Source organism: Primulina tabacum, chromosome 2, assembly GCF_025594145.1.
Source record: "Primulina tabacum isolate GXHZ01 chromosome 2, ASM2559414v2, whole genome shotgun sequence".
NCBI lineage: Eukaryota > Viridiplantae > Streptophyta > Magnoliopsida > Lamiales > Gesneriaceae > Primulina > Primulina tabacum.
Window position 1 is genome coordinate 12,279,447 of NC_134551.1, and position 26,578 is coordinate 12,306,024.

The 26,578-nt window shown below is 35.3% G+C and overlaps 1 protein-coding gene across 1 annotated transcript; it reads right to left on the minus strand.

Annotated features, from left to right (window-relative positions):
- Positions 1-636: 636 nt before the first annotated feature.
- LOC142530445 (putative receptor-like serine/threonine-protein kinase At5g57670) lies at positions 637-3,886 on the minus strand. Its single transcript, XM_075636280.1, has 7 exons — positions 3,455-3,886; positions 3,057-3,311; positions 2,734-2,891; positions 2,551-2,630; positions 2,086-2,221; positions 1,853-2,002; positions 637-974 (listed from the first exon to the last, which is right to left on the minus strand). Exons 1-7 carry the CDS (start codon positions 3,630-3,632, stop codon positions 741-743), a joined length of 1,191 nt encoding a protein of 396 aa, XP_075492395.1. The 5' UTR covers positions 3,633-3,886; the 3' UTR covers positions 637-740.
- Positions 3,887-26,578: the final 22,692 nt, after the last annotated feature.

Below are 26,578 nucleotides of genomic sequence, written 5' to 3' on the forward strand. Positions count from 1 at the left end.
AATGTTATGCATCAGAGAAGATATGTTTTGTTACAACAAAGTTTTATGTTTATGTTTTTTTTTTAAAATCACGTGCATATATATATCATGTTGTATATCGTGTTTGATTGGTCCTAATTTGCTAAGCTTTTCACCAAAGACACATTCATTACCTTCTCTCCTAGATAAGAATGAAGAAGATCTTGAAGAACACGGGCAAAACTAATTTTGGGGCTGGTTATTATGCCTCTCGTTGATAGTTTTTGAATGAAGAAGAGCTTGAAGAAGACGGGCAAAACTAATTTTGGGGCTGGTTATTATGCCTCTCGTTGATAGTTTTTGTCTTTTACATTCAGTTAACATAAAGTTGTAAGCTTTCATGTTCGTCTGTTATCATTTAACTTTGTTAAGACAGTTTTTTGTAATAAAATAGACTGGTTTGATTAACTAATATACTACGAGGCTTGTTGATTTCAAATGTTATTTATTAAACAACGTCGGTGTCATAAGCTCCCGACGCAGGACTTGACAGAGAACCCGTGATGTTTGCCCACCACGTCCATAAAGAAGTAATTTATGTGTTAGCTTGCTTAGTGGAGTTTGCCTTTCATTGACTAACCTAGTTCTATTTATTCCACAAAAAATATTACATACAACTTAACCAAAAATAATGGTGTAAAGTTGGCTATAAGTAGCATCACTATACATTCATATCACACATTTATTTATAGATATATAATATTTACCCTCAAACTTTACTTTTATTTGGATATTTTGTATTTATACATATCAATTACTGTCATTGTAGGATTTATTTTTTGATTGTAATTAGAGCTCCCAATTGAGACGGAATCTGTCGGTGAGGTTGAGAATGAACCATCGGATCCACATTCAAGATCCTCAAAACCCCAAAGTTCTTCGTGATCTTCCTCTTCCTTCGACGTTTTCCATTTTTCCTTGTCAATTTCTTCCTCCGATAAAATTATTTCCAACACCTATAAAATAAAATCATCATAGTTTAGTGTTCATCATTTAATCAAAAATTTTTATATAGAGAGCTAATTTAGCCAAATTCGACCGAAGTTCGATCTAGGATCGGCTAATCGAAGGCTAGAATCAACCCTTTCTCACTATGCCTTTTAGGCTGTCAATATCACTCAAAGATCTCACTAATCACATGCATGAACTAGATATATCTGCCTAATAGCCCACACTGAATAAAGTTAATGGTTAGGTGAAGAAAAAGGAAAGAAATCAAACACCGTCCATTTAAAATATGGTTAAAATCACATGATATGGAGACAACAAGGCTATCAAATAATGACCAATGTAATCTTATCATAAATTACTCAAACTTCTCGTCGGCAGGTCTGGTCAACCATGAAAAGCTTGTGTGGAGTCTTTCCTTGAATCGGAATTAATTAAACGAGCGTGTTAAGTTTGATACTACAGTCTCTATCAGTACACCTGAAAAGTTAGTGTGAGATTAGGTGATTTTATAGAAGAAAACAACACAAACTTAGCCTATACTTCAACACAAAATCGACACGACCTTTAAAAGAAAGAAAGTGCTTATATTGAATAAAGTTTGAGAAGAGGATAATGTAGAATAACGGGGCATTCGAGAAAGGCTTCTTCTGTAATGACAGGTCTTTGGAGTAATGTTTCATATGTTCTGAGCCGAATTAGGAAATCCCATATCGCTTATGTTACCTCGATCATTTCCCAAATCGAAACAAGAAAAAGGTACAGATGTATATTCACGATAACACCAAGAATTCCATGAGCATTAGCAAAAGTAGGCAGTCATTGAACGCATAATGCATGATATTTAATCACAGAATAAGGGAAAATCAGAAAAAAAAACCATCACCTCACTCATCGTAGGGCGCCAGATAGAAGAGGCTCGAATGCATAGAGATGCTGCATATGCAAGCTTATTAAGCTGTATTTCATTGTAATCATCTACAAGCCTCGGATCAATCACATCTTTCGTATTTCCTTGGCTTAAAATTGGTTTTGCCTGTTTGATTAGCAGAATGAAATTAAGTGTTCCTTGAAACTTTTTTTAAAAAAACTTGAACTATATATAGATTTTGGCATTACCCAACTATGCAAACTTTGATGAGAGTTATCCACAGGTTTCTTTCCAGAAATAAGCTCAAGTACGAACACTCCAAATGCAAATACATCGGTCTTTTCATCTACGACTCCATGCATAAAATACTCCGGTGCTAAATGTCTGCCATATGCAAGGACCAAATGTCATCTTCTGCGACACTCGGTGTTAGATTTTCAACAACACGAATAGGATATGCGTCACGTTTCTCATGATACATGCCACATTCACATCACGTGACCGATCAATTTTTGCTACGTCATAATCTTTAACTATTAGTAACTTAGCAAATCAATTCTTTTAAAACACACAATGTCGAATCATCATGTTTTGATTGTTTTGACAAAAATGGCAATTGCTATTCTCCAACATTTTATGAAACTCGTGATGAACATCCATCCAGTCAGTATACTATGTAAAACCCGAACTTAAGACATGAATTCAGTGTGTACCCAAAAGTTCCTTCTATTGGAACTATTGAATGATGACTCCATTGAGAAGGAAGCCATTTTGCCAACCCAAAATCAGATATCTGTAAAGAAGTCAATTGAAAACACTTACTAGCCTAACCCCATATCTCCTCCTCATTATTAAAGATAAAAAAAAATTTAAAACAAGTAAAATTGAAAAATGACCTGCGGTTCAAAATCTGCTGTCAATAAAATATTTGATGCCTTGATGTCCCTATGAATTATTCTTCTGGGACACCTCTTATGCAAGTAATGTAGGCCCCTAGCTGTTCCAACTGCAATTTTATGTCTTGTTTTCCAGTCCATTGCTGGCAATTTCTCATCTAAACCAAAAATAAATAATTAAAAGAATCCCATAAAATTTTCATAATCATCGACTTGAAAAAACGAAACTTAACATTTTTTTTAAAAAAAGTATTTATATAGACTAAGCCAAAGCTTAAATCAAATAAATTTCGCACAAACCCCACAAATTTGAGTCTTCGTACCATGTAGAAGAGAAGAAACAGAGCCCTTTGAAGAGAACTGGAAAACAAGATACAGGCCATTATCAAGACAGCAACCAAGAAGCGAAGTAACATTTGGATGCGAAACATGCCCCAATGTCCCAATCTCACTCAAGAATTCCTTCTCTTTTCTCTCGTCATTCGACGTTTTCGACAACCTTTTCACTGCAATTGCTTCCCCATCTTCCAAAACTCCTCTGTAAACCTCAGCATATCCCCCTCTCCCCGCCATATTCTCTGGAAAAAAAAGAAGAAGAAATTAATTTGTCAAATCCACCCACCCTTATGTACCATATATTCTGATGCCATTTCACTTGATATCCTTAATTAGTTTTTTTTTTTCCTTCAAATAAAACATCAAAATCTGAAGCAGCATGAACCTGGGGAGAACCCATCGGTGGCAGCAAAGATTTCTTCGTAAGAAAAGCATTTCCAAGTGGGCTTCTGAAATGGCTGTGAAACGGTGGGTTGATTTTGCTGCGGAGCAAAAATGGAATCTTTGGAGGATTCCTTGTAGGAGAACAGGCGCCTCAGGCTGGTTGTATGTATGTATTTCATGACTTGTACGTACTTTGAGGATCACAGGCGTTGTGTGTGTTGCTTATATCCAGTGCAGAGGAGGACTCCAAGGTCAAAGGACATGGTGGAGAATCGGATCACTTCAAAACATGACAGCGGAGAGCAGGTGACACTGCTGCTCTGTGATAACTTAAATTGTTTTTTTGGCACATAAAAATCTACTCAAGATTTTTTTATTTTAAATAGGAAATTTGTTGTTTTAAGGAATAAAAAGTTGTTTAGACACATAATATAAAATAGTAAATTTAATGAAGGGAAATGAGTCTATTAGAACAATCGAAACGGATCATGTTTGTCTTGAATAAGTGAGTTGGATTGATAATGTCCCGACCTGACCCGTCAAATGGTGCATTTTGATGGATTGCAGGCCACCAACTCTCCTTCATCTGTCAAATATAAGTAAAAATCGAGGGATTTGAGTTTTGTTGACGTTTCATTAACAGGGTTGCTTGATTATTTAGGAAATAGTGGTTCCATTAATCAACAGGAAATGATTGGAGTTGTTGAATTAAAGCACAAATCCAACACCAATCCATTAATTGTGGGGGTGGAATTTGGGTATAATATAACTTTTATTTTTCTTTTTTTCTTTTTTTTTTAAAAAAAAAAGAAAAGAAAAGAGAGAAATAAACATTTATTTATAGAATATGTGACACGTCCTTAGCAGATTACCAAACAATGATTTATAGGGGGTTGGAATTGTAAATTTTATTTAATTTACGTGTTTGAAGAGATAAATGTCTTGCTTATTTTATTTTGTCTATAAAATAATATGATTATTATTATTATTTTATTTTTCATTTTTCTCGTCTCAAATATTATGTTATTATGCCATACTCTGACAAAAAAAATTACTTTTAAAATAATTTTATCTATTTAATATAATTTGATATCTAGAACAATAATTTTACTTCCTCATAGAATGCTTAAATACTTTCTCTATATCTTTCTTTTCCAGGATTTGAAAAACTGATTAAATTGGATTCGATAAAATTCCCATCAAACTGAATATTTTTTATAGAGCTTAGGCCATACGTGAGAAATTTTTGGCGCTCGAATAATAATGTGAATTCATTTTCTTTGTTTTTAATTAATGAATGTTTTCAAAAAGATTAAAACAGTGGAATGTAAGTGATGATATCAAAATTTTATCTCGAATTCGGTTTGGAGATCGAGTTTTCCAATCTTCGCAGTTGAGTGGATTCGGATCTAGGCGCGGAGTTCTGCACAAACTGAAATAGGGTTATGGGCGCCATAGAGTTTTATGTTGTGACCTCACCGATGCTTAAATAAGTCTGGAGAGCAAAATTAAGAGAGATATATATAGTAATACTATGTGAGCAAGATAACGTGTGTGTTAAAACCATGACCAATACATGATATTTATAGTAGCATGATATGTTAATTACCTTGTTGGAATAAGATTCACATGAGATAGGAAACGGCAACAATAGGACTTCTTAACCATGTAGGCTAGGACTCTTGATGGTGGCTATGACTCTTGTCTTATCTCGATGAGATTTGATCGAATCCAGTATTTATCGGGACATCTTATTTATTAACGAGAATGTTTTCACATTCCCTAACGCACATATGAGTTCGGACTTCTTATTGTTAGGTTGGGCTCAGTATCCGAGTTCATGATCAATAATGAGGTATAAAACTTAAAGGGTTAGGGCTAATTTTGAAATGAGTTTAGATCCGTCCAGATATGAGTATAAATATAAAAGACAAATAATACATAATGTTCAAATTATTTATTATATAATCAAATGATAATGCTTAAAACATCTAAATAATCATTTAAATAGTGCTTGTCTAGAAATTTTTGACATGTTAAGGATAAAGTTCAACCATAAATGTTTTTTTACCAAATGACAACATAAATGTTAATTCAAGAAATATTCATATAATCGCCAAAATTTTTATTAAAATTTCGAACGGAATAAAAATTAAGAGAAGAAAACTCAGCGGAATTTCAAAATGTTTTATTTTTTAAAAGTTTAAAAGCCTAAATTAATTTTTTCTTGTTAATAATATTATGATATTAACATTTGGAGTTTTGCATTTTTAGACTAATGTGATTTTCTATAATATTGATATCTATGATAAGATTTTCTATAATATTAATATTTATGATAAGATCTCTAGATATTATATTATTGTTCAAAAGAGTTATTTCTTAATGCAATTCTTGTTTAAATTGTTTCCATATTTACGTAGGGCTAGGAATAAAATCTAGGGCAAAAAAAATCTTAAGAGATCGTTGCTGCTACGCGTGTGTGTGCTTTTGGAGTTCAAGGGGAGCAATGAAATACCACAAGAAGAACAAAGAATTAAGTCAATGAATTAATAAAGAGCTCAAACCAATACATATTGAAGTGTTGAGAACCAATGATTCCCATCATCTGATCACTATTTTGATTAGTATGTCGTTTATTCAAAAACTTCTGCTTCACGTTTTTTCATGCATAGTTTTGATTGTACAATTTTAAATATATGTTTATATGTACTTTGGTCCATCACTTGTTAAAGGAGTTAGCTTTTATTTGTTCACTATATCAATTTTTGTAAACTGATAAGTTTTCCTGTTTTTTTCTTAAACACCACACAAGTATAAATACTTGTGCATGATTCATTTTATCTTATTTTATTCATTAAAGTTATTTGTGTATTTAATTAATATATCCGTTGCATGTTGTAAATAGACGTTACAGCACCTGCACATAACACCTAAATTTAATACACACAATCTTAATATTTTTTTACTTTTATGTTAAACAATTCTTTCAGATGTGAGGATTAAACTAAATTTAGAAGATTTTCTTAGCTCTTTTATTTGTAATTTTTACTGGTTATGCAGTTAAATTGTATCATAGATAAATAATAATAATAATAATAATAATAATAATAATAATAAATAAATAAATAAATATTTTTTGGACCCCTTCTCAAGATTTTGGCAAAAAAAAAAAAAAAAAACCCAAAACAGTTATCATTCTTCTTACTTCAAAAGAAACTTCATCTTAAATATCAAATGGAATTCTTATTTGGGCATAAAAATAAAAAATTGAGAGTTTCAAATAAATTAATATTGAGACATCTTCTCACATACAAATTTCCTTTATTATGATGTGCTTTAATTAACAGAATGAAATGCAAAAAATTTCAACGTACACCGCTAATGATTTAGTTGTTTTGTTTACTAATTACACTTCTCTGTATTTTATTATTGTTGACTCAGTTGAGGTGCGAGGGCCGAATTTTTTAATTTTGTAAACAAGACTTTCTAATAAACAAAGGACAACAATCGGAGTATAAAATAGAAGCTCCCATAGCTAAATCATGTGTGTGTTAGAGTAACATTTTATCGTACCCAAGACGCGGCGTATGATTAAAACTCATTTATAGAACGTTTAGATTTTATTTACCTTTGTATTTAAGAACGATGAATAAAAACAAGTCCGAAATTAGCGGAGTTAATCCTTCTTGTAAATCTTTACAAATGATCTACTGGAATCAACCACCTTCTTCAATCTCCAGAATCAGATCCACGATCAGATACTTTGTTTCTCGTGTAGATTACACTAGAAATCCACATGAAATTTGCTTCGAGATTTAGATTGCCAGAATTTTAAACATCCCTAGCGGTGTGGCAGCATCGGGGTGGCAGCACAACGGTGCTGTCGAGGAAGGATGATCGGCCGTGTGTTTTTTCCAAGTTGGGGTGACCAAAATCTTTTTTGAGGGAGAAAGGGGAGTGTGTTTGTGTTGTTAAATTTTGGTTGATAAAATTTGTGGAACAAAACTTGTGTAAATTTTCTTTGTGTCAATTGTGTTTAATAAACACACACCTCAAACTCCAGCAAAATTCACATTTAATCAGGATACTGTATTTTAATTATTTAAATTTTCAACTAGTATTTTCAACTCTTGAAAAATATTAAACTTAATTAAATAATTATTAATTTTTGATAAGGCATAATATATATATATATATATATATATATATATATGAATCTAAATTTTTTTAGAATATTATGTAAGAATTTTATACGTAATAGTCAGTGCTACTAATTTATTATTCAATCAATATATTATTAATTTACTAAATAAATAATTGTGACTCATTATTACTTCGATTGACTATCAGATAGCGTCGATGTATCGGTGATACAAATCCCGTTCATATAATGAAAAAAAAAATTTCAAAGGATAAAATTTTTCAGTGATTCATTTTTTACAGCTGCCAGTTTTGTGAACACATTCATAAAATATGTAATTCCATTCTACAAACTTAATTAACAGTTAAGCTAACTTCCACAAGTTTCAATATATGAAATCAACTAATAGACTATTTCGTAAGAAATTTGTTTGATTTTCATCAAAATACTGTCGCCAAATCCAACTTCTTGAGCTTGACTATATCAACGAGAACAAAAAATCTGGTATTTGTGTGACTTTCAATGGTTTATAGATACAGATAGTCATAAGTTCAAAACTTCATTTGATTTAAAACAACATTTGTTCTTATTTGGGATTACCATAATTAATCTTATTCTTTCCTTCAACCCCTTGATTAATAACGTCAAAAATCAAGTCTGATTGCACTTATCGGATCATGGTAAGAGCGTCTAGTAGCATCTGCTGATGATTGTATAGGTATCACTGATAGTGCCGGGAAGAACCTTACGTTATGGTTAACGTGCAATTTGGTCTCTTCAACTCATATATTACGATCAAATCCGCAGTCATTGGTATATCATGAGTTGCATATGAATTCAATAACGATGTGATGTTTCTTTGAGTAATAATAGTGACATGATAAGTGAGAAAATATATTTCCAAAATGCACATGTCTTACTCTGACCAGATATTCCTTGCACCATTAACTTATCAGATCACATATGATATCTTCTCTTGTAGGGGAACGGTGAATCCCCGATTATAATGTATTGACTCCGACTTATTTCGAAATCACAGTACAACCTCGCACATGATGTCCCTTGTGGAGACAATAAACGAGTCAAAATGCATGTTAGTACACAGAGCCTCCATGTTGTCTAGGGTTGATATGAATCCTTGTACGCATGAAAAGCAAACACAATTTGAATATAATTATGTCGTCAATTCAATAAACAAAAAAGGATTTACGTATGTTTTGTTCTGGTTTTCGAAACAAGTAATTTGGGCAAACCACCCCTAAACTATAAAGTTTGGTAACAAATAACACGACAAATAAGAATTGATGTCAAAAGAACCTTCGAAGAACTCGTTTTTGAGAATCCGCGTGAAGAAGGATTGACAAATGTCGCAAATATTGAATATTTGATAAGTTTCATTCCTGAAGGAACAAAGCAAAAGCTTTTTGGTTTTTGGATAGAAAACTCAAAAAAGTTATCAATATTTGTCAAAATATAATAATAATGGTCATACAATGTGTTTTTATATAAAAACAAGGTAACAAATCAATTTTTTTAAAAAAAGAAACTAGGGCTTTCCTTAATTAGTTTGTACAAAATATTGAATTTCTACACTTCTCGTCGAGCAAGGCATGTTGGGGCGCGCAAGATGGGGCCCTGGAGGAAACCTATCTGGGCGCTAGGGAGTATTGCATGTTCATAAGGCGCGTTGGGTGCTTTGGCACTGTTCTTGGGTGTTGCAACGCGGATGAATGCTTTCTTATTGGTCCTTGAACACTTGAATTATATTATAATGACCTGCAACTTGATTGCCATGCTCTCTTAGCCTTTTGAGCTTTGACGATACATTAATAGACATTTCTTGTAGCTCACCATGAGTCTTTGAAGGATTTCCTTAAACTTCTTGATTTTCCCACTCTTTATGGCTCCTTTTTGTAACTCTAATGGATCTCATGCTTTCTTAAGCGATTGACTATCCACGACCGCAACATCATCCCCTTATTGAAATGGATTTGTCCTCAAATCTTGTTCATCACCTACATCAAACAATGACCTATCACTAACATTAAACGTTGAACTTATATTATACTCACCTTGTAAATCCAATCGGTTTGCATTGTTGTTGATCTTCTCAATTACTTGGAATGGTCCATTCACCCCATGGTAGGTGTTTTTACCACTGCCTTCTGGAAATCTTATATGCATTACTAAAAGACTTTGATTAATACTAAGATATAATAACTCACTTCAAGTTCAACTTAAACACTACCAATCTGAAATTTTTAGCTTCTTTTAAACTTATCAATTAATAACTGAATTGCTCAAATAGTTGCATGATTGCTACGAATAAATCTATGGATTGTGAGCTTGAATTTGCGATTTGCTAACTCGATATAAACTTTAGAAAGAATCGTAACTGACTTGAGTGTTCTTGAATAGTTGTGTAACTGATATTCTCGTGAAAGCGTCTCTTGTCCACAATTGAACTTCTTAGCTATTTATAGTCTTCGATTCCAACGATAACATTGAATGCATTTAAGAATGGTATCCGTTGAGTAGTCTTCTTGTCCATGTAGATATTCCTCTAACAATAGTACGAGGTATCAGACTGTTGTGCACCGATTGATTTACTCAGGTACAGAATGTCAGTTTGTCTGTGTAATTTAAACTGCAACTGATGATGTGGCCAACTGATCAGGAATCAAAATCGGTCGATTGATCAGTTAAGCTGGTCTATATTTGGTAATCGGTTCTAATTGAAGTCCTTTCAGTTATAAAAGCTCTGTTAGCTTTAGTTCGAGTATCGATATACCAGTTCTACAAATATCATGTTCAGTTCAATCTCCGAATCGTTTTCTGTTAATCAATTTTGAGATTTATTAAAGGTTTTGAGAATTTTAGTTTATTAACTTCAGTTCTGCTTAATCTTATGACAGGATCGATTAGGAGGATCTTCGTTTCGCTACAATAGTTCGGTTCTTGAAATACTGAATCATTGAACATCTGAATTCTTGAGCACTCGAAATCTATTCAATTACTCTGCTGAAATTTTTGTAAACAGAAAAGCTCACGCTTATTGTATACATTCATAGCTGCTAGGCTATAATTCGAGCTTTCAACACAAACTGTATTACTCGATCTAGAAGAGATTAGTTGTGTTAGATTTATTCAGTTCTGTTGAGTTTTGAAAACTAGTTTGTAACTAAGAGTTTCAGTTTGACATTGTTAAGTCCAAAACTGAAGTGGGTCTGTACAAGTGTTTGTATCGATCAAAGTCTTTTAGTGTATATCTTATCCTTGAGATAGAATGGGTGATATAGGAGTGTTTGAAATCTCCGAAGATCCATAAAATCATGTGTCTTATTATTTCAGTTTCTATTATATCTATCAGTCAGATTATTTCCGCACAACTATTTTTAACTGATTGATATTGACTTACAAGATTGTCGAGTATCAGTTTATCACTAAACTGACTCATCAGTCGAAAAGGTTTTGAAAATTGTGAGTGTTTATTCAACCCCCCTTCTAGACACTATTTCACCCTTAATCGATCCTATCATCTTTTTTCAGTCTGACAAGTCTTTTTAAGTTCTAAACCTAATTTTGTGCTTTGAGTTCAGTTATTATTCAGTTCTGATCTTCAGCTTGGTTACTGATTAGTTTGTCAAACTCCTGAAACTTATAATTTCCCAACACAAGATTAAAAGGATGTCTAGATATTTGTTTGATTCTTAATCAAATCTCCAAGTGGGAGAAATTTCGACAATTAATAGGGTGACTTGTGGTTGATGGATGGTGGTTTGTGGCTGCCATAATTATGACAGCCACAATACGCGTTGAGAGAGCTCTATAAATAGAACTCATCTCCCCTCATTCCAATCATTCATTCTTAAGTTCTTCTCTTAATTCGATACATTATTATTTGAGTGGTTAGTTCTATAATATTTGTGATGTGTTTGTTGTCTTGCATTAAGAGAGTGTGTGTTCTTTTTAAAAACATAGTGAGTGGTTGTATACCATAAAATATTATAGTGTAAATTTTTTCATCTTTCCCGTGGTTTTTACGATAATAATTTTTAGGATTTTTTCACGTAAATTTCGGTGTCCAATTTTATTCTATATTTTTATATTTATATTTCCAGATGCCGCATCTGAGACCAACTACACATGCCAAATGCGATAATATTTATATATTATAATAATATTACTTACAAAAATACTCTTTAATACTTCTCTTAAACTCAACAATAACAGGAAAAATTGCAAATGTATTCTTATAACTTGACCAATTTTGTTTTTAGTAACATAACTTGTCAATATTTGTTTTTAATTCAGTAACTTGGATTTTTTTGACCTTTCGGTTGGCAAAAAGTAACTAACTTCATCGAATATTGTTTATATGACATTGATGCCCTTCTTCAAAGCTCTTGTAGAGAGAATAAACTCATATTACATACATCAAAATAAATCTAAACAAAAACAAAGGAGAAAAATAAAAAAAACACCCAATATTTCAAAATAGAAGGAAAAAACTTATTGTTTCCCGTTATAATTGCTTAGATAGATTTTAATATCTATAATATAGGTTTTATTCATGTTATACGAGCCATTTAATATGCTATCAATTCTAAATAAGCAATATTTGATAGATTTAGAGGTTTTGGGTAAAATAAATCAAATAAAAAATTCTAAGTTAGTGGATAAAAACTAAACATTGACAAGTTATAATACTAAAACAAAAAACAGACCAATTTACGTAGATAAAATTGTAAAATTCCCAATTTTCAAAACAATAAAAGTTATATTCACTCATTATATATGCATATTAAATTTGATCCCAAATGCAGATCGAAATTAAATTTGATTCTATTAATATAATAGAAATAGTTAACTGAATATAGTTATTTTTAGTATTATGCCAAACCGGGCGGACCCAAGGTGAGAAAGGATGAGAGATAATAGAAAAGTCTATACTATTATACACATGTTAGTGTTTCTCTCATAGATATTAATGATTTTATTTTTCATTGAAATATGAAGGGCATAAGTGATCTAATGATTTTGAGTCACGAGAAGACCAACTCCTGATGGAACACAAAAATAATATGATCGGGAGAGAATAATTTTTTAGAATTGTGTGGCAGAGGAATGGCTATCCCATGTAATTATTGTAACATAGCATTTTTTATTATTTTACTGGATAATTCACAACCAAGATATAAAGAAAATAAAAATCTTTAGATGTGTGCTTAGTCCTTTTAGAAAGCAACTGCGTGTCCATTTTCTCTTGAATTTATTTCAAATCAATTGTTTTCCTCAATTAATCCTTTCCACTTCTTTTCTTCAACATTGAATGATAATTATTAATGCATGAAATGGGAGGCAGATGGGGATGAATGAAGCCACCATGCCCACAAGCTAGCTGAAACCTGATTGTCCTACTCGATTATTTAAACACAACTGACAATTCTGCATGGCCAACCACAAGGGGTCGACATTTCCCATATACATTCAAAGTTTATGCATAATTTTTCTCAAATGACACGATCACTCGCTCTCGTCCATCCCATTACAACAGTTGAGATTTTGACGTACTCAATCCAATGATTGTAAGAAGGTCGCATATATTATTTTCACGTGAGACCATGAATTGCATCACACGAAAAAATTATATGTGGCTCTTTTACAACCATCAGATCAAGTTTTTGGATGCTACCTCAGTACTAACATCGAACTAACCAGTTCTTGGATTTGGTTTTGGGGTTGTTCTTAACTTGCAGTGATGATGTGTATATAGCAGTGTGTGGAGGTTGTAATGTGTGTTTGGTCCAATTAGCTCCTTCGTCTTGTTGGAAAGTGTAACTTGATTTGAGTGTTTGGATATAACTTCCTCCCACTTTTATCAATGCATTGGAGTTTGTTGGGCAAAAATCCAATTTGATATGTAACGTTTAACAAAATTCCGATTTTATCTTTTTTTGGACGTTCTCAAATTGATCCCTTATCTTTCCAATAATTAGCCTAATTTGGTTATTTAGGTGTAAACATTTTTCAAAATGTCCATCATAACCCTGGTCTTATTATTATTATAAAACGTTATAAAATGTCATGAAAATTATATAAGAACCTATGTTTTTTACTTAAGACATAAAATTATTTTTAAATAATTTATCTTGTAGAAGAGGAGATATATATTTATCAAATTATGGATATAAACATATGTTCGAAATTTAATATCTTAAGGTTTTATTCCAATATTTTGGAATATTAAAAACATGAAATTCTAATCATGGTTAGATATTAGAAGCAACTAGGAACGAGTCAGATTACCAAGGTAAAATTATGATTCAAAATAATAGATTTCTAGAAATTATTCTCGGATCCCTCTAAACTCTCAGGAGATCATAGATAAATTCAAAAAACGGTACAAAATTATGACAACCAACTATATTATGTACCACAAAAAAATAGAAAACATTCTTGAAAAATAAGAAGAAATTCTTGGAACATTGAAAGATATTCAAACAAGGATCGAAACTCTAGAACAATAACTCATTTCTAGCAATAGGATCACGAGAGAAAGGTTATCATCCTCATTTGGCACATAACCCTTATTATATCAAAAAGAAAAGGTCAAATTGGTGCAAAAGTCCTTAATCGATGGTGAGAAAATGACCAATCTTATCAAAACTGTATAAGAAAATAAAATAATCTGATGACAACCATAGAAATTATCGGTGTCAATGATCTCCAAGACCTTGAAAAGTCTTTTACAAATCTCAAGGTTGTAGATCTCAAAATGAACACAACTGGGATTGACCAATCCCTAGTTAACAAAATACCTTCTCAAGCACCATCAAGAAAAAGAGATCCTATTATACAAACATGGGAGGACTCTAAAGCGATTTCAAGTTGGTGGAGAAGCACATCCAGCTGGAACAATGTCCAAAAGGAGTCAAAATCCTTTGCACCAAAAATCCTATAGAAAGACAATTTTTAGAACCAATACATCCTTGTGGGGTTATGCTTAACCTTATGTACTGAATTTCAAAAACAGAAAAGATCTAATAGATAATTGGAGATCGGCTGTGAGAATCGTAGTAGTAACACTTGATCTCAACAGAGAAAAACTCGATAAACTTTTAGAAATGAATAGCATGAGACCAGTTAAAATTGTATAGGACATGACTTCGGCAGAAACAAAAGAGTCAGCCCTACCTGGATATGCTTAACCTTGATGGGAAAGACTGTTTTATAACCAATACATTTTTATGGGGTTATGTTTAATCTTGATGTACTTAATTTCAAAAATAGAAAAGATCTCATAGATGATTGGACATCGGCTATGATAATCGCAGTAAGAACACTTGATCTCAATATAGAAAGATTGATTAAACTTTTAGAAATGAGTCTGATGAGATCAATTAAAATTACATGGGACATGACTTCGGAAGAAACAAAAGAGTCAACCATACCTAGATAATATCTTATATGTGTCATTTTTACATGTTTTATTGCATTAGTTTTGTATGTGTTTGCATTTTGTGTGTGTGCATTTTATCTACATTTTGTTCATTTTAGAAATTTCATATGCATTTAATCGTGACTCACTCGTATTTAGTGAATTCGCAGGAGAATGGCCGAGAAACTGAAATAGGGAGAAGAGAATCAAAGCTAGAAGAGAATGTTGAGAAATTAGCAGAAATGTTGGCGCTCGAGCGGTAGGATGTTACTGTCTACCGCTCGAGCGCGAAGACTGATTTCAAGAGCATTAAGGCAAAGGGGTTGGCATTCGGACGGTATGATCTTACCACTCGGTCACGAGTTGTGTCTTTTGAAAGAAGAGAAACAGAAGGGTCAGCGCTCAGGCGGTATAATTTGATTGCTCGGGCGCGATTGTTGCTATTTGTGGGAAGCAGGACAGAGGGGCTGGCGCTCAGGCAGTAGAATCTTACCGCCCGAGCGGGATGCATATTTGGAGAAATATTGTGCACGTGATTTCTTTCCATCCGATGAAAGCTTACCAATTTTGGCTGGAAAGGGGCATATGGGCGAGATTAGGGCAAGTAAAAGACAACTTTTCAGCAGCCACAAGAAGCTTGGAGGAGAGAAAAGGCTTAGAGTTGAAGAATTTGAAGATTTCCGAGAACCGACTTCTCGTTTTCGCCAAGTCTAATATAACTAGTTTATAACTTCTTTTTTAAACCTTGTTTTGCATACTTTTATTATGAATTCTAGTAGCTAACTTAATATTTATAGGGATTTAAAGGGATCCTACCCCAAAACCGTGTGTAGTTAATTTAACTCTCGACTTTTGATTGATTCTTGATTATGCTATTATTTTTCATTGCATTATTAAAGCATAGCAAACTTTAATAATAATCTCATTTTGCGAGTGAGTTCGAGAGAATAGCTTGTGATAGGAACAGTAGCATAGTCCGTGGATTTAGAATTTGCATAGAAATATGAAATCGGATATACGTTGGTAGTCATAGTCCAATAGGTCGAAATAGGTCGAAAGTTAAGGAGTTTTATAGAGCGACATACAATTCACCTTTGATAAATAATTAAAGAGATTTAATTACTTTACAGTGTTGAATTAGTTTGGCATAGCTCGAGAGGCCGTGTTCAATTGGTTAGGAAATCATGTCAAAAGCGTGGATCATTGTCGAATCAAATTAATTAAATTAACTAGGGGTAGGTGAACCAAGAATCCCAACAAATTCATTTCTCATCGAATCCTTAATTAATCATTATTTTGAGGTTCTATGTACGATTGAGAAAAAGGTTATTCCAGGTTTACAGAGGCTTTCTACTCGAGTTCATGCTACTGGTTAGTGACTCATTTCCACATACATTCATTCAAGTTCTACTCACATCTCATGTCTCTTCAGTTCCCCCCACAAATTTTGAAACTCAACTATCATTCACACAACTACCGAAACTCACTTTATATGCATAAAAAAATTTCAATATTCAAGCCAAAATGCATGCTTTTATCAAATAGGGTATTAATAATGAGTGACAAGACTAAGAAGCATGTAACTCATCAATCCAAATCATCATAGGCTACTAACATACTTGCTTCACCTTCAATTGACAACATGAAATACACAACGGACTGACCCCCGACCCCCTCATACTAAGTGTGTGCAATCTCTCCATTGAAACAAATGACTGAAACAAACACAATCAAAACATAGATGCATAACACAGAAACTAATGTAGTGTAAATGACATAATGAAATAAATATGATAAAAAAGTATAATGCAGCAGAAAAAATAAAAATGAAAAGAAGGTGAAACAGTGAACTCCCATGATCAAGCCTCATCTTCCTCGTGTTCTGTGGGGCCCTTAGCTCCTAATCATTATTACATCACAATCTGATTAGGGTTAATTAATTACAGCGGAAAACGAGTTTAAATTTTCTTTACAATGAGCCCAAAATATTTCTTCTATAATTTGAATACTAAAATAGTATTTTATCTCATATCATAAAACTTGCCCACACATAATCAAAACCAATCATATACAAACAACTCATATCCTCGGGACATGCCCCGGTATATAGATACATATATATGTACTGGGAACAAAACATAAAACCTCAGCCCAAACTGTGACTCCCTCTAGAAGTACCCTCTCCGGCCTCCTAATATCCTGGAGTACCTGCCATTGTCCACACACAAAGACAACAACAGCCCTCCATGGGGGTGAGCAAAGATCCGTATGGAACAACCATCATATATACCACAAGTATCTAAACAATGATATATGGTATGCAATGAATGTATGTCATGGAGGTATCAGGTCAAATGCCCATCCACTGAGCACATGTCAGAATCAAACGAATCGCTATCAAATCAATCCTCGAGCTGGCACACCGGCCTCAATCAGGGATACTCGTATGATAATGTCGACAAAGCGTCATCAAATCCCAGATCTCAATCAATCATCGAGGCCACAAATGTCTATGTTTTAAGGGTCATGTAATACCAAACATAGCATTGTGTTCACAAACCCCAGAATCCAATCAAATCATATCAGGGTATCCAAGGATCATAGCTCAACGTGCATGTCATGTATCGATGTTTGCATCAAACGATATAAGTTAACAAAAAATTTATTTTATACATCGATATTCAAATCACAATGTCATGTATGCCACATAAACTCAACAAATAAGGCATATAGACATGTATTCTCATTTCAATCAATCAAACCAATCCAATATATATCATATAATACAGATACCTGTCGTATGTTATCCGGTCGCAACATACCTCAATTCTTCGTTTCCAATTGATGTAACTTGAAGATATCAGTATAATAATCTATCTCAAAAGGAAGCTCTCGACGCGAGGATTACGAATATATAACTTGTTTCGCGTTTGGATAACGTTTCGAAGTGATTTCGTACGAAAGAAATCAATTTCCCTTTTCGAGTTCTGATTCTTATCCCCACCGCTCTCGCGCTCGGGCGGTAGAATTCTCGCGCCCGAGCGCGAGATGTTCTGCCCCCGAGTATGCTTTGTACCGCGCTCGGGCGATCACAAACTATCGCTCGGGCGCGGAATGTTCTGTCCGAGCCATAACACGCTCTACACCGGCGCTCGGACGGTCATTTTCTACCGCTTGGGCGCCACATGTTCTGTCCAAATTATTGGGTTTTGTATTATATTGGCGTCCGGCTTCTCCACTCGAGTTCTTACAACTACAATTCTGTTAATTAATCAATATCTAGTACGATATTTCATTATTAACACTTATTTTCTCATTTTTCATTGTCATGAAATACCTCATATACATAATCACATGACAATTTCATAAATTATCGATAATCAACATAGGATTTACGATAATACGATACACGACCCTTACATTTCTCCCCCACTTAAAAGATTTCGCCCTCGAAATCTCAAACATCTCTATATACATAACATTGACAAACATATATATGTCACCAGTTATAGTACATATCAAAACTAAAATCAGTAAACGGATCAGTATACATTGAATACAATGGAACAAATGGAAGAGAATCAAACAATTGCGGATATAAATCTCGCATCTTGCTCTCCAATTCCCACGTCGACTCTTCTACACCATGCCGTGTCCATTGCACTCGAACTAGCGGAATCGATTTATTTCGCAATATCTTTTCCTTTCGATCCATAATGCGAACAGGTTGTTCAATGTAGGAAAGAGAAGGATCAAGTTCAACCTCATCAGGTGCAAGTACATGTGATGGATCTGGTTCATATTTCCTCAGCATAGAAACATGAAATACATCGTGAATGGCAGATAAAGATGGTGGCAATGACAGTCGATAAGCAAGATCCCCAACTCGATCAAGAATCTCGTATGGACCAACATATCGAGGAGATAACTTTCGTCGCATGCCAAATCGAACAGTGCCTCTAAAGGGAGATATTTTCAAAAATACTTTGTCACCTTTCTGGAATTCCAAGGGTCGTCTTCGTTTATTCGCATAACTCGTTTGACGATCCTGAGCAGCTTTCATTCGCTGTCGAATCAACTGAACCTTATAATTCATTTCTTGTATCATTTCAGGACCAGTCAATTGTCTCTCACCAATTTCATCCCAGAATAATGGTGATCTACATCGTCTCCCATATAGAGCTTCAAACGGTTCCATACCAATACTCATTTGAAAACTATTATTATAAGAAAATTCAACTAATGGTAAGGCATCCTTGCCATCCCAGTTCTAAAATCCATCACAATCGCACGCAACATATCTTCCAATGTTTGAATTGTACGCTCAGTCTGGCCATCAGTTTGAGGTTGATAAGCAGTACTCATAGCCAAACGCGTACCCATCGCTTCTTGGAAACTACCCCAGAATTTAGAAGCAAACCTGGGATCACGATCAGATACAATTGAGACTGGCACACCGTGCAGTCTCACTACATTCTCGATGTATAAACGGGCCATTCTTTTATAAGGATAAGTCCGCTCATACGGAATAAAATGTGCAGATTTTGAAAGCCGATCAATAATAACCCAAATAGCATCACAGCCCTTGTGCGAACGAGGTAAATGACTCACAAAATCCATAGCAATATGTTCCCAATTCCATTTCGGGATTTCAAGACTATGGAGCAATCCTCCAGGTTTCATTCTCTCGGCTTTCACTTGCTGACAGACAAGACATTTCGAAATAAACTCAACAATGTCCTTCTTCATACGTTTCCACCAAAATTGAGTCTCAATGTCAAATACATCTTTCGACCTCCAGGGTGAATATTGTATTTGCTACAATGTGCTTCTCGAAGAAGGGCAGATTTCAAATCGGAATCATCAGGAACTACCAGCCGACCATTAAGTCGTAAAGAACCATTAGAAGAAATTTGGAATCCAGACTGATATCCTACAGAGACAAGTTCTTTCGACTTTTGGATCTGAGCATCGCTTTGTTGGGCCTTTCGTATTTTCGATATCAAGTTCGGCTCAATTTGCAATGCTGAGACAGTGACAGAATTCCAATTCGAGTGAAAAGTCCAACCCGAAGTACATATATCCTCGTGTACTTTGGCGACACAAACAGATGCTAAAACAGAATCATGAACTTTCCGACTAAGGGCATCCGCAGTAACATTCACCGATCCAGGGTGATATTGAATCTCACAATCAAAATCCTTCAGGAGATCCATCCACCTGCGTTGCCTCATATTCAAATCAAATTGAGAAAAGAGATATTTCACTCTTATGATCTGAATAGATAACAAACTTTTCTCCGTACAAATAATGGCGCCAGATCTTCAAAGCAAACACAATGGCGGCCAATTCAAGATCATGAACAGGATAACGAGTTTCATGAGATTTCAATTGACGATATGCATAAGCAACCACTTTGCCGTGTTGCATAAGAACACAGCCCAAACCTTTACCAGACGCATCTGTGCACACAACAACTCCTCCGGTACCTGAGGGAATAGTAAGCACAGGTGCTGTGGTCAATCTTGTCTTCAATTCAAGAAAACTAGATTCACATTCATCTGACCAAATGAATCGCTGATTCTTCTGTGTCAGTTGAGTAATAGGTTTAGCTATTTTCAAAAATCCTTCAATAAAACGACGATAATATCCAGCTAAACCCATGAAGCTACGGATCTCAGGAACATTCGTAGGTCTTGGCCAATTCAATACAGCTTCGACCTTCGCAGGATCAACAGATATGCCATGTCTCGAAATAACGTGGCCCAAAAATATCACTTTGTCCATCCAGAATTCACATTTTGACAATTTAGCATATAAATGACTAGTACAAAGAGTTTGAAGCACCAGTCTCAGTTGTTCAATATGCTCCTTTTTCGATTTCGAATATACAAGAATATCATCAATAAATACAATAACGAATCGGTTAAGATAATCTCGAAAGACACGATTCATTAGATCCATAAAGACAGCAGGAGCATTCGTGAGACCAAAAGGCATAACCAAAAACTCATAGTGGCCATACCTCGTACGAAAAGCAGTTTTAGGCACATCTTCATCTCGAACTCGTACTTGATGATAACCAGAACGAAGATCAATCTTAGAGTATACAGAAGTACCCTGAAGCTGATCAAATAAGTCATCAATACGAGGAAGTGGGTACTTGTTTTTCACAGTAGCCCGATTCAATTGCCTATAATCGATACACATTCGCATAGTACCATCTTTATTTCAAACAAATAAAACTGGAGCTCCCCAAGGTGATACACTCGGTCGAATATATCCCTTATCGAGAAGATCCTGTAATTGTTCTTTCAATTCTTTCAATTCCAATGGTGCCATGCGATAGGGAGCTTTAGATATGGGAGCAGTCCCCGGCACAAGATCAATACTAAACTCAACTTCTCGATGAGGAGGAAAATCAGGAATCTCATCGGGAAATACATCTGGAAACTCTTTCGCAACAGGAATCTCAGATAAAGAAGGCTCCTTCTTAGAGATATCAATAGCGTAGATAATAACCCTCATCTCCGCTAGTCAAAAGTCGAGACATTTCCAAAGAGGATACCAATGGAATTTTGGCTTGAGAACCCTTGCCATAAAAATTCCACTTGGGTCCATCAATCGGTCGAAATCGAACCACTCCATGAAAACAATCAACAACAGCTCGATTTGTCGTCAAGATATCCATGCCAACAATACAATCAAAGTCGTGCATTGGAAGGACAATCAAATTCAAGAATATCACATTATCCTCATATATCAATACACAATTATGCACAACTTGCTCAGACAAAATAATCTTTCCTGCTGGCGTGGCTATCGATAATGTATCATACAATGGGGTACACTCAATACCTAGAGATGCAACAAATGCATGAGATATGAATGAATGAGATGCTCCTATATCAAATAAAATACGTGCAGGATAATCGCAAAGCATGCAAATACCTGCAATCACACCACCAGGAGCTTCCTTCGCCTGATCCTCCGTCATAGCGTACACTCTTACTTGAGGAGGAACTTGAGCAGTCTGACCACCTGGTCCTCGATATTGTGGGACACTCGACTGCTGAAAAGATGGAACAGGAACAGCAGGTCTCATTATGCTGGGGCCACCTCTAAATCCTGGCTGGGGTTGAGAAGAAGTCGTACCCCTGTTCGGACATACTCGAGAGAAATGGCCTTCCTGTCCACAGTGATAAAAAGTACCAAACATACCTCGACACTGCTCGATAGTATGTTTACCCCCACAATGACTACAATAAGGAGCAATCACAGGACTCCCTCTCTGGGATCCACTCGAACTCAAAGAAGACGAAGAAACAGTACCAGTCTTCTTGAACTTTTTACCTCTCGGGCGCAATGTAGGCTGCTGAGCTGACACTGGTGGTGGAGGAGTATACTGTGGACCTCCTCGCCTGAGTCCAGCCTCGGCTGCCTTGGCTCGTTCAACCGCCTCTGCGTAGCTGGTAGGCAAACCAAAAACAACAAAAGTATATAAAGCAAGATGCAATCCATTTACAAACCTGTTATATTTTGCTTTTGCATTCCTAGCTACGTGAGGTGCATACTTCAACAGAGTAGAAAACTTCGAAGCATACTCTGCAACAGTCATCGTTCCCTGCTGCAGACTATTGAATTCATTCTCTTGGGCAGTATAATAGGAAGGAGGGGAATACTGCTCCAAAAATTGGGCCTTGAAGACATCCCATGTGACTTCAATCCCGGCTTCTTTCAATCCAATCTCAGCGGCTTCCCACCAAGATTTTGCTCGGTCTTTCAACTGATAGAGAGCAAGTTTCAATCTCCGAGCCTTGGAATATTCAACAATATTAAACAAATGCTTGATATCCTTTAACCAAGCCTCTGCTCTTTCTGCACTCTCAGTGCCAAAGAACCTTGGTGGTTTCAGATCCTGGAATCGAGCCATCACTATATCCATGGACAATCCTTCAAATTGCCCAACTATCCTCTCAGTATTGCTACTCGCAGTTTCATTTGTGAGATCCATCTACAAATCAGAGGATAAATATCACAAATCAATATCAATTTCACATCATCTTCATCTCATATCATCAATCTCATCAATAACTTACTCAAACTAAATCAAGTAGGAGAAAGTAATACAAATAAATCAAACACATACGCACAATTCATTTGTGCATATTCCAGTGTACACAAGACTCAATCGAGCATTCCCAGCTATGCTCTGATACCACTCTGTGTGGGGCCCTTAGCTCCTAATCGTTATTACAACACAATCTGATTAGGGTTAATTAATTACAGCAGAAAACGAGTTTAAATTTTCTTTACAATGAGCCCAAAATATTTCTTCTATAATTTGAATACTAAAAACAGTATTTTATCTCATATCATAAAACTCGCCCACACATAATCAAAACTAATCATATACAAACAACTCATATCCTCGGGACATGCCCCGGTATATAGATACATATATATACTGGGAACAAAACATAAAACCTCAGCCCAAACTGTGACTCCCTCTAGAAATACCCTCTCCGGCCTCCTGATATCCTGGAGTACCTGTCATTGTCCACACACAAAGACAACAACAGCCCCCCATGGGGGTGAGCAAAGCTCCGTATGGAACAACCATCATATATACCACAAGTATCTAAACAATGATATATGGTATGCAATGCATGTATGTCATGGAGGTATCAGGTCAAATGCCCATCCACTGAGCACATGTCAGAATCAAACGAATCGCTATCAAATCAATGCTCGAGCTAGCACACCGGCCTCAATCAGGGATGCTCGTATGATAACGTCGACAAAGCGTCATCAAATCCCAGATCTCAATCAATCATCGGGGCCACAAAGGTCTATGTTTTAAGGGTCATGTAATACCAAACATAGCATTGTGTTCACAAACCTTAGAATCCAATCAAATCATATCAGGGTATCCAAGGATCATAGCTCAACGTGCATGTCATGTATCGATGTATGCATCAAACGATGTGTGTTAACAAAACATTTATTTTATACATCGATATTCAAATCACACTGTCATGTATGCCACATAAACTCAACAAATAAGGCATATAGACATGTATTCTCATTCCAATCAATCAAACCAATCCAACATATATCATATAATACAGATACCTGTCGTATGTTACCCGGTCGCAACATACCTCAATTCTTCGTTTCCAATTGATGTAGCTTGAAGATATCAGTATAAAAATCTATCTCAAAAGGAAGCTCTCGACGCAAGGATTACGAATATATAACTTGTTTCGCGTTTGGATAACGTTTCGAAGTGATTTCGTACGAAAGAAATCAATCTCTCTTTTCTATTTCTCGAAAATGTTATAAGAAAATGAAGAAAGAAGCAAACGAAATTCTAATTCTTATCCCCACCACTCTCGCGCTCGGGCGGTAGAATTCTCACGCCCGAGCGCGAGATGTTCTGCCCCCGAGTATGCTTTGTACCGCGCTCGGGCGGTCACAAACTACCGCTCGGGCGCGGAATGTTCTGTCCGAGCCATAACATGCTCTACACTGGCGCTCGGGCGGTCATTTTCTACCGCTCGGGCGCCACACGTTCTATCCAAATTATTGGATTTTGTATTATATTGGCGTCCGGCTTCTCCACTCGAGTTCTTACAACTACAATTCTGTTAATTAATCAATATCTAGTACGATATTTCATTATTAACACTTATTTTCTCATTTTCCATTGTCATGAAATACCTCATATACATAATCACATGACAATTTCATAAATTATCGATAATAAACATATGATTTACGATAATACGATACACGGTCCTTACATGTTCTGGCGCCCAGATGCATCCCCGTTCTGCTGATGGTCATATTGAAAGTGGAACGGGGAAATAAACGGCGGTATAGGTAAATGAAATGCTTACCAAAAAGCAGCATATAAGGTGTCTTAAAAGCAGTCCTATATGCCCAAACCGCGTCATCTAACCTCAACGACCAGTCTTTCGATTCACCCCCACAACCTTCTCCAAAATTATCTTGATCTCGTGATTTGACACCTCAACTTGACCACTTGTTTGGGGGTGATAGGGAGTAGAGATATTATAGGTGAGACCATATTTGCCCAATTTTTTTTCCAAAAAGCTTATTGCAAAAATGGGTGTCACCATCACTAATAATCGCTCGTGGTTTTCCAAATCTATTACAAATGTTTTTTCTTCAAAAATTTCAGTACCACTTGAGCATCATTGTGGCATATGATTCCACCTCTACCTATTTGGATACATATTCAACCGCAACCCAAATGAAATTTTTTGTAAAAGATGTTGGAAACGGTCATGACAGTGACTAAGGATCTACCTCGCGGTCGTGACAGTTCGTGTTGGTGCAAATGACAACCTACCTCGTGGTCATGACAGTGACTAAGGATCTACCCAATCTTTTTCTCCGCCACACATCTCCTTATCATGGCATCTGCACAAATTTTGAACAATAAAGGTTCCTTCAGAAAAATAATATTTCACGTCCAAAAAGAATTTCTTTCTTTGGTGATATATTAGATTGGAGGGTGTGAGCCTGTGACAAGAAAATTAGCGAAATATTCATACCATGGACAATTTTTCATTTCTAACAACTGTTCATCAGGAAACTAATCATCTATCTCATCAATTACACATTCTTTGCTAACATGCTCAAGCCTAGTTCTTCTTTTGGCCTAGCACAACGCCAACCGCAGTATCACTCGCATCGCACATTACCTCGAAGAGTAGATCCCAATCTGGTGCCACCAAAATAGTAGTTGTCACCAAGTGCTCCTTTAGGTTCTCATATGTGTAACATACTGTACATTAAAAATACTTAAAATTTGCGGAAAATAAAAAACATTTCTTAAATAAGTAATAGTCCTTCAAAATGCAATATAAATAAAATGCTTGACTAAATATTTGAAATATAAGCGGGTACAAACTATTTTCGTGTCATCAATGTCGCAATCAAAACAAGCTTGCAATAAGTACTTGTTTAAACAACATGAAGTAATTTCATTAAAATCAGAGTAAATGAATTTAACATGCATAAAATTCTTGAAAACTTAAGCGGTCCTAAGGTTAGGCCTGCGCACAGTCCGAACCAACTCACTTGTCCCCACCTCTTGCCTCACCATACTCGTCCTCACCTGCATCGATCAAGTATAGTGATTCTAAAGACTCAACATGTATAAATTGAGAATAGTAAGTAATACATAATAAAATCACATGCATTACAAAGTAGCACATACATAGTTAAACTCTAAACATACTTGCATAAATATAGACATGCCATCATTTCATAAACTTTTTCATAAACTTGCAGCATCATACATACTTAAACATGCATAAACATCATCATTTTTTATAGATATATGTTTCAAAGCAAGTGACCCATAACATAATGCGTCCGATCAGACTAAACTATAGTACTAGGCTGGCAGGGATCATCACAGCCTTTCGGCCGAACGTCCACTCCCACATACATAAGATCCCCGGTCTTGCTTTACCAGGTTGATTGGTCCCTGGTCATGCTTTACC

Coding starts and splice junctions, on each gene's coding strand:
- LOC142530445 (XM_075636280.1), bottom strand. CDS start 3,632: ATGAAATACATACATACAACCAGCCTGAGGCGCCTGTTCTCCTACAAG. Junction 3,312..3,454: donor CACCGATGGGTTCTCCCCAG/GTTCATGCTGCT, acceptor TTTTTTTTCCAG/AGAATATGGCGGGGAGAGGG. Junction 2,892..3,056: donor TGTTTCTTCTCTTCTACATG/GTACGAAGACTC, acceptor TTTTTGGTTTAG/ATGAGAAATTGCCAGCAATG.